General features: G+C 46.8%; 1 protein-coding gene across 4 annotated transcripts; it reads left to right on the plus strand.

Annotated features, from left to right (window-relative positions):
* Positions 1–1,021: 1,021 nt before the first annotated feature.
* RIT1 (Ras like without CAAX 1) lies at positions 1,022–9,434 on the plus strand. 4 transcript variants are annotated; one of them, XM_058700230.1, is made up of 7 exons: positions 1,022–1,078; positions 1,266–1,313; positions 1,521–1,645; positions 1,797–1,853; positions 5,061–5,134; positions 5,358–5,549; positions 6,775–9,434. In XM_058700230.1, the coding sequence occupies exons 3-7, from the start codon at positions 1,540–1,542 to the stop codon at positions 7,003–7,005; spliced, it is 660 nt and encodes a 219-aa protein (XP_058556213.1). In that variant the 5' UTR covers positions 1,022–1,078; positions 1,266–1,313; positions 1,521–1,539; the 3' UTR covers positions 7,006–9,434. The 4 variants fall into 4 exon arrangements, with proteins under 4 accessions (XP_058556213.1, XP_058556214.1, XP_058556216.1 ...); XM_058700231.1 differs by having other exon boundaries at positions 1,028–1,078; positions 1,263–1,313; XM_058700233.1 differs by lacking the exon at positions 1,022–1,078 and adding an exon at positions 1,081–1,115.

Here is a 9,434-nt window from a genome sequence, read left to right on the forward strand (position 1 = left end):
TTTCAGACCTGTGTGTACCACCTAACACGGAGGTGAAGATAGTGCCAGTGCCTTCACTATTGCTGTATGTAAAGGCCGCCGGGGGGAGGGGGAGTGTGTGTGTGTGTGTGTGTGTGTGCGCGCGCGTGTGCGCGTGTGCGCGCGCTGGGTGGCTCGGTTAAGCCTGAGCTTGATGTAGGCTCAGGTCATGACCTCATGGCTTGTGGGTTCAAGCCCCACATCGGGCTCTGTGCTAACAGCTCGGAGCCTGTTTGGGGTTTTGTCTCCCCCTCTGCCCCTTCCCCGCTTGCTCTCCATATCTATCAAAAACAGATTTAAAATTTTTAAGTTTTTTAAAAGGCCTTGTGAACAGTCTGAAATTAGTCTTTAAAATCTCTTAATTTCCTTCTTGGGGGCGGGGGGAGGTAGTACATTTGTCTTTAAAAACCTAGTTTTGAAATGCCTTTCATTGGGGCACCTGGATAGCCCCAGTTGGTTGAGTGTCCGACTCGATTTGAGTTCGGGTCATGATTCTGCGGTCCTGGGATCGAGCCACCGATGGGGCTCTGCGCTGAGCGTGGAGCTTGCTTGGGATTTTCCCCCTCCCTGCTTGCACTTTCTCTCGAAAGTAATTTTAAAAAATAAAAACCGAGATGTCTTTAAGGTACATGCGTGTAAATGCGGAACTGTGCTCAGCCTAACCACAGTGCTGCGAACGAACCTCTGGTCTTCCAGACCTGACCCGCAGTCCCTGTAGCAGTGCTTTGGTGGAATTTGGTTTTTCCGCGGTTAGGCCGGAATCTTGGCCTCTGCACTATTTTCCGGGAAGATCTGGTGGGTGCCCGTTTCGTACGTTGCCTCGTTACATTTGGCCAGGTTCGTTTTTTTATCATAAACGACACACAGCCCCGGTAAATTAGTCGCCACAGAGGCCCCCTCGGTCCTTTACCGAGCCCGCCCCTCGTCCCGCGCGCGTGCGCACACCCGCGAGCGGCGCTTTCCCCCCCCCCCCCCCCCGCAGGGCGGGGCCAGGCGCGCGTCACCCGGCCCCGCCTCCCCGCCGTGGCGCCATCTTCCCCGGCGACGGGAGGGGTCACAGGTCAGCGCTGGAGCCTCGCGCGGGGCTGGCGGGCGAGGTGGGGGTCGGCGCGCCTCGGGGGCGGGGGCGGGGGCGCGCGGAGGAGCCGGAGGCCGAGGGGCGGGGTCCTCGTGGCGGTGCCGGCGCCCCGGTCCGAGGAGGCTCCGGAGGTGTTTTGCCTCTTTTGTTTTTCCTCTGGAAATAGCAGGACTTGGGAACGCCGTGCGGTGTCGCCGGCCGGACTGTCCCGGGGAAGGTGAGGAGGCGGCGGCCGGCCGGGGACCGGGGGACCGGGGGACCGAGGGCCGGGGGCGCAGCGCGTGCCGGTGGAAGGGGCGAGGGCCGCGGGGCAGGGGCAGGGGCAGGGGCAGGGGCAGGGGCCGGGGGCGCCGGCCCCGGGCGGGGGGAGGGGGCGGGGGCTCCGGGTGCGGCCCGGGGCCAGCGCGTTCTTCTCGCTCGCCAGGTGCGCGTCCCGGGGGGCCATGGACCCGGGGCCGCGCCCCTCCGGCAGCGGCTGCAGCAGCCCCGCGGGCCTGTCCCGGGAGTACAAGCTGGTGATGCTGGGCGCCGGCGGCGTGGGGAAAAGCGGTAGGTGCCCTTGTGCTTCCAGTTCACCAGAAGCGGGGGTGAAAAGAGCTCGTCTCCACCCCAGCCAGGTGGCTGTCGTGCAGTGGTGACCCTTGCGGTCCTTCCCGGGGGCCACTTCTCTGGATTGTAACTCTCCTGTCTTGTTTTGAAGCCATGACCATGCAGTTCATCAGCCACCGATTTCCAGAAGACCACGACCCCACCATCGGTAAGTCACGTTACGGCGGAAGTTTCCAAACAAACTCTATGGACGCGTCTTGGCCTCAGTTTTGGAAACGGTGTTTTCGCTAGTCGTCTTCTGAGCCTTTTTCCGTGTCTGAGATATCTTCCCGAGAGGGTCCCAGAAGTTGGGAGCAAATGAGCATTCGTTTTTTCCTGCCCTCACTCTGTGTGTGTGTAAGCCCTTCTGGGGGCACTTTCCTTCCTTACCTTTGTGTGGTTGCTGGACTGCATCGCCAGGTGAAAGGAAAAGTTTCAAGGCCACCCGACAGACGCCTTTGCTGTCACTTGTCTAAGGGTCTCTGGCTCGGTAACCATGAGTCAGCTGATTTGAACTTCCACAAAAGGAAGCAGAAAAACAAGTCGAGCCAGCCTGCTGAGCTCTTACCACTCGGACTTGCACACTGGCCTTCTTCCACTGGCAGCTCTTAGTTTTTACTTCCTTATCCCTCAAGCTGATTACGTAAGAAAGGTTGTCGTCCTCTACAAAGACAGAGCAGTACTGTCATTCCTGAGCTGTAGGGAAGCAGGTCTGATTCTAGGGGGTTACATCCCAGGACAAAATGAAAAGTGGTGGGGGAGGGGCAGGGGAGGGCCCAGAAGGTCGGCCATGCTATTAGTGTTTTCAGAATGTGACCCTAGGTGGTGACCCCGGGTCTCTGGGAAGGATTTCCATTGGGTCGGGCCTCTGCTGCTGTTTTCCACAAAGCCAGTGAGTGTTGTGTGCTAAGTCAGCTTTGAATGTAGTCATTTTATACGGTAAATGCTTCTGTGACTTGAGGAACATCTAAACAGTCCTTGTTTTTTTAAAGTTTACTTTTATTTATTTTGAGAGAGAGAGAGAGGGAGAGAGAGAGAGAGAGCGCGCGCGCGCGCGCGCGCTAGCAAGCGGGGGAGGGGCAGAGAGAATCCCAAGCAGGTTCAGCACTGTCAGTGCAGAGCCTGACTTGGGGCTTGAACTCACACAAACCGTGAGATTGTGACCTGAGCTAAAATCAGGAGTCGGGTGCTTATCCGACTGAGCCACCCAGACGCCCTGGTCCTTTTTTAACGTTCATTTATTTTTGAGACAGAGAGAGTGCAAGTGAAGGAGAGACAGAAAGAGGGAGACAATCAGAAGCAGGCTCCAGGCTCCGAGCTGTCAGCACAGAACCTGACACAGGGCTCAAAACCATGAGCCATGAAATCATGATTTGGGCTGAAGTCTTGACACTTAACCAACCCAGCCACCCAGGAGGCCCGGTCCTTATTTTTTTAAATGTACAGTGTTGTTTAGGGATTCAAGCTATGTTGGGAATTCTAGGAATAAACTCAGTTTAGGACTTGGGATAATTTAGTGAGAATTCCAGAAATATTTTTTCTTTTTTCTTAAAAACTCCTACTTGTTCTTGAAAAAGTTAATTTTTTTTTAAAATTTTGACGTTTATTTATTTTTGAGAGAGAGACGGTGTGCGAGCAGGGAGGGGAAGAGAGAGAGGGAGGCACAGAATCTGAAGCAGGTTCAGCACAGAGCCCGACGTGGGGCTCAAACCCATGAATGGTGAGATCATGACCTCAACCAAAGTCGGACACTTAACCAATTGAGCCACCCAGGTGCCCCAAAAAAGTTAATTTTTTCAGTCAGTTTTTTTTTTTTCACAGTCAGCTGCTCTCCTGACGGTATTACCTGATTCAATAGCAAATACTTCCATCTCTTGAGTTCCCATTATGTACCAAGCACTGTAGTAGGCCCAGAGGGTATAGTGGGGAGCAAAAAAATTTGACCCTTGCTCTCATCGAGTTTATGTATTAGGGGGTTTTGTTTCAAACTTTGGTGACTCTAAAAAGAAAAGCTTTAGATTGTACCCAGTACACGTGTAAGTGTCTGTGCCTGTGTGTACGTGTACCTATGTACGTATATACACGTAACTAAAATATCAGGAAGCTGTATTTATGTCACTATATGTGGTATGCTCTTAGGATTTCTTTTTTCTTTAGAATTTTGCTTATTTATTTTAATGCCAATCCCATCCCATTAAGTTCATTCACAACTCATTAATCCTAATGGATCATGACCTGTTGTTTGAGAAGCAGTGGTGTCGTGGCTCTTTATCTTGAAGGAGAGTCAGAAGCAGGGATTCAAGGAAAAAAATGTTGAAATACAGTGAGGTGTATTTGAATGATACAAATATTGAAGGATAGAAATATTGAGTGGGTTTTTTTCTTTTTTAGAAAAATTTTCTTGTATTTTTCAAGGTTACTATAATAATATGCAATGAGAAATTTTGTTTCATAGAGGAGAAATTATGACAATAGGGATTATCTAGAAAAAAGGAAATTATGGTTTTTCTTTTTTGTTTGGATTTAAAAGGAAGAGAAACCATAGTGTTTGGTCAAGTGCAACTATGTAATAAGGGGAAGACCTTTAATGTTTTAGAATTTCATTTACTTTATTTGTGAAATAGAGATAATAATGCCTACTGTGGATTATTGGCATATTTGTTATTGAATGAGTTAAGTATATAGATTACTTAGGATAATGTCTCACATCTAATAATTATTTAACAAATTGGTAAAGTTACTTTTTGAGCCCAATATTTTTTCAAAAAAAACCAGTATCCTTTTATTGCTTAGGATCGTAGGTGAAATCTTATAAAGAAGCTATGGATGAACTTATGTCATTGCTTAAGTGAAAAAAAAAACCATAAAACACCTCAGCTGAAGATCCGATTTACATATCTTAATGGATTTAGCATGTTTCCTGAGAAAATCTGGGCACTGAGAGAACTTGGGTATAATCTAATTCTCAATAAGACAAATTTTGAAATGTTTATTTTTGAGAGAGAGCGAGTGAGAGCGCGCATGCACACATGCTTGCAAGCAGGGGAGGGGCAAAGACAGAAGGAGACAGAGGATCCTCCGTGCTGACAGCAGCGACCCTGACCTGGGCTCCAACTCACGAACTGTGAGATCATGACTTGAGCCGAAGTCAGATGCTTAACCGATTGAGACACCCAGGCGTCCCTCCATAAGATGAATTTTAAGGTTGTGGGGCGCTGGGTTGGCTCTGTTGGTAGAGCATTTGACTCTTGATCTCAGGATCATTAATTTTAGTTCAAGCCCCATGATGGGGTAGAGATTACTTAAAAAGGAAAAAATTAAGGTTGCATAGTTTTGTGTTTATGGGTTTATAGTACACTTTTATTCCCTCCTGTAGAAGATGCTTATAAAATCCGGATCCGTATTGATGATGAGCCTGCCAACCTGGACATTTTGGATACGGCTGGACAGGTATTAAATCTTAGAATACTATGTATAGAGGTGTTTTCACTCTGGTAAAGGGGAGGGGAAGGCTTACACAGAGAAGATCACCAGTTCATCTCTTTTAATTTTTCATGCCCTCTGACTCAGGATAGCAGGTAATTGATGTGTCTCTTCTTGAACCTGAAGTAATAGCTAATACAGATGTAGTTCTAGGTTGTACCAATGCATGAGTGATCCTGTTTCCCTCTAGGCAGAGTTTACGGCCATGCGGGATCAGTATATGAGGGCAGGAGAAGGGTTTATCATCTGCTATTCTATCACCGATCGCCGAAGTTTCCATGAAGTTCGGGAATTTAAGCAGCTTATTTACCGAGTTCGACGCACTGATGATACACCTGTGGTTCTGGTGGGGAACAAGTCTGACCTGAAGCAACTAAGACAGGTGAGGAGGACTCGGAAATATGATCTGTAGTCTTGGGAGGTGGGTTGTTTCACTACTTACAGATTCTTTTGCCCTAAGATAAAAATCTAAAATTAGTGTCTCCTTAACCTTGGAAATTTTTCTATATCTACTAATTTGCAATTAGTTTGGATAAAATCTGAATTTTAGGACTCTGTTTACAAGATAAAATCTACAGGATGGTAATCAGGTAACAAATAGAATACCCATTAAGTGAAGGATCATGGAATGTTCATTTCTTAAAACCTTAGAAAATGAATTATCTATGTTGCAACAGGAGATGTAGGTTGGATTTCGAGATCTGCTTCTTGACAATGAGGATTATGTACTCTGGAAGGGGAGAATAAGAATTGGAGAGGATTATAGAGCACGTGGTGCTCGTCTTCAAGTTACCAACAAAGTTTGAAGTCTTGCCGTTTGGTGTTACGTTGAGAGAATAGTGGACAGGCACATTGTGACTGCTGATGGAAGCAGTGGACTGGTACAGACTTTTCGGAACTGGTCGATAGTCGATAAGTTCATAATGCTTCTCTGTGAATGCCTGTTTGAAAAATCTGTCCAGGAATTTATATATAAAATGTTCGTTGCCAGGCTATTTGTGGTAGCAAAAAGAAAGAGCCTAAGTGTTCAGACCTAGGAGAAATTATGGTCTATCCCTAATTGGATATCTCGATTTTGGATTTATTACAGTGTAAGGAAATTAAAATAACATACTTGGTATCTGTAATTACGCCCTGTTCTAAAAAGTTCTCTTTAAAGTAGATTAGAGGGGCGCCTGGGTGGCTCAGTCGGTTGAGCGTCCAACTTCAGCTCAGGTCACGATCTCACACTCCGTGAGTTCGAGCCCCGCGTCGGGCTCTGTGCTGACAGCCCAGATCCTGGAGCCTGCTTCGGATTCTGTGTCTCCCTCCCTCTCTCTCTCTCTGCCCCTCCCCTGCTCGTGTTCTGCCTCCCTCTGTCTCAAAAATAAATAAAAAAATTAAAAAAAAAGAAAAATAAAAAAATAAAGTAGATTAGAAACAGAATCATGTAATTTGAAGGCTGAGGGAATCTTAGAATTCAACTTCCCGACTGAATTCTTCTTGAATGCCTCCAGAGTTGAGCTCTCTTCCTGTTAGATCGCCCCTTCACTTGTCACTTTTTGGGGCAGTTTTGATTGTTTTCCATGGCTACCACTATACATTTTCTCATGTTTACATTTTTAAAGGTCACCAAGGAAGAAGGATTGGCTTTGGCCCGAGAATTCAGCTGTCCTTTCTTTGAGACCTCTGCTGCGTTCCGCTACTACATCGATGATGTATTCCATGCCCTTGTACGGGAGATACGTAGGAAAGAAAAGGAGGCAGTGCTGGCCATGGAGAAAAAGTCTAAGCCCAAAACCAGCGTATGGAAGAGGCTAAAATCACCGTTCCGGAAGAAGAAAGACTCCGTAACCTGAAGGGAAGATGTGAGGTGTTCCTCTGTGAACTGCAGGGCTTACTCAGAGCAGTCCAGGAACTTGCATTAGTGAGCACGGTGCTTGCTCTTTCTCCTGTTATGACCGTTACTGTAAATGTAACTGATGAAGGGGATATGCCTCGAGGGAGTTTGCAGTGATTTGGTGTCTAGAATACTGTCTTTTAGCTAATTCTGATTTATTAACCCAGTGGAGCACTGTCTACTTTTAAATTGTCACATTAGAATTTGATCTACCGATGTTTTGGGTTCTGTTCCTGATATTAGTGAATTAACGTGGATTGTTTATACTCTGGGGGAATATATATACCACGTGGGATCGACTAAGCCCACACGAGGGACTTTCTGCTATGCACTACTCCATGTTCTTTTCTACTTGGGTTTCCTGGGACCTTCTCGGCGAAGGGCCTCACTTCTGTTCTCCTGTGCTTCCTGGACACATAGCGAGAACCTCGTAGGGAGGTCAGTGGTACAGTTCAGTGAGTAGCTGTGGAACTGCCTCCTGTTGCAGATGAGGGACCAATGAGATCAGGGAAGCCGGGCTGTGGAGGCGGCTGGGGGACCTCACTAGGGACAGGTAGCATCACAGCTGTGTTCCCAGGGCAGGCCTGGCTTTCCTGAGAAGTGCACATCTGACCCAGATGCATTGAATGGGTGAGGACGAACAGAAGCAGTGCGATGTGTGAAGGTTTCTTTTATGAAGCTCTTTTGTTCTTTCAGGGTTTAGCCTCTGTTTGCCATCAGAGGTGCATGCTTTGGGAACCATTACTGGATTACTAAACTCTTGTTCAGACCCTCGGTTGGGACAGCCATTGCCTTGTGCAGGTTCATTTTTCTCCCGGAGATGCCCACGCCCGTGCATTACGTGCTTCCCAGTGCTTCCGCGTGCTCCCCAGGAGAGTGGGGCCTGGCCACGTGTGTCGTAGGTCCCTCGTCAGACTTCCTGCGTCTTGCGTACGGAAGAGACATCAGGAGTTAGAGTCCAGTCGTGTGTGCCTCCTCAGCACAGTCACCAGGCTCCACGCTCCGGGAAAGCCTGCGCGTCTCTGTGCTAACGAGCCAGTTGTGAAGCTTTAGAAAATTCCCGTGTGCTGGGTTTCTCATTGAAGATTTCTTTACAGGGACCTTGTTGAGTTCACCTCAGGGTTGTCTGAACCTTGACGGAACTTAGCCTAAGAGAGTGCCGCCTTGATATTTGTCATAGCTGGGAGACGGTTGTCCTGGGAAGGAACAGCTTTAAATATTGGTGGTGAGTTCTCTTTTTTAGAATCAGGATTGTTTTGATACCTGGACTTAACTGTGTGTGGAGATTAAGTGCAAAAGTGCTAAGAATAATGTAGCATATATGGAACGTTACATGTCACTGAAGTAGCGTTTGTGACCATTTTAAACTCTTGACGTGACTGTGTAGCACCTCTTAAAAAGCGCACACCTCAACTTAACTGATTTCCACTCTAATTACAGGCAGAAGGACAGGGTTGTTGTGTTTTTCCTCATCCTCAGTGGGGTGTATGTTCTAGGTTTAAAGAAAGGTGATTGTTGCAACTTTTTTAGCTAAGTAGCGGTCCCTTTTGAGACCAAATAAATTATGTTTTATGGTACTCAAGCCATCCAGAAGTGAGAGACCCAGAATTTGAATCTATGCAGGACGGAAATCTTATAGGAACTGTAGCACTTTAGCAAAGCATGAAGGTAGAGAAGAAACGTAGTGCAATTCTGTTGTACCAGTATTTCACCATGTGTAAATTAGCTCGGAGCCTTTTACGTGTAATGCCTTAGCTTCTCGTTACTAATGACCTAGGGAGTTGTACTTAGCGTCAGGCAAGACTTTTACAGCCATATAATTATTCAGGACATTCAATGCAGCACAGAATATTGCCAGAAAGAAAGATTTGTAAGAGAGGAGGGAATTTATATTGTATGTGAGAAAAATAACAAATTTGTGTTTTTAAGACTGTCACTGTCATATCTTTGATCATTGGATTGATTAGCCCATTAGTTAGTATTGAGGATTCTATCCATGGTGCTAAATAGTTTGAGGGGGTGTGTTATGTGTAGGTAACAGCTCAATTCTTAGTGATCTAAGTGTATGTAATTTATAAACTCTAGAGAGTCAGGTTTTTCCAATTTGAGGGCATTACAATCAGTTACTGCCTGGAACTTTGAAGAGAAACGTTCAGGGACAAGTGTAAAAGCGCTGGAACTGTCCGTGCCTGCACCACATTGTTAAGTCACAAGATTTAGAAGCTAGTGTCTAGAAGGGATGTATTTTAACTTTATCAAATACTAGCAAGAATCGGTCTGCTGTGATGTTTGGGGGTTGCGGGGGGAAGGGGGAGACCAGTCTCTCACTTATGCACTTGTATATGAAGACAGTTTATATGACACAATACAAAACTTTTCAACAACTCA

The sequence above is a fragment of the Neofelis nebulosa genome, chromosome 15, assembly GCF_028018385.1.
Source record: "Neofelis nebulosa isolate mNeoNeb1 chromosome 15, mNeoNeb1.pri, whole genome shotgun sequence".
Lineage (NCBI taxonomy): Eukaryota > Metazoa > Chordata > Mammalia > Carnivora > Felidae > Neofelis > Neofelis nebulosa.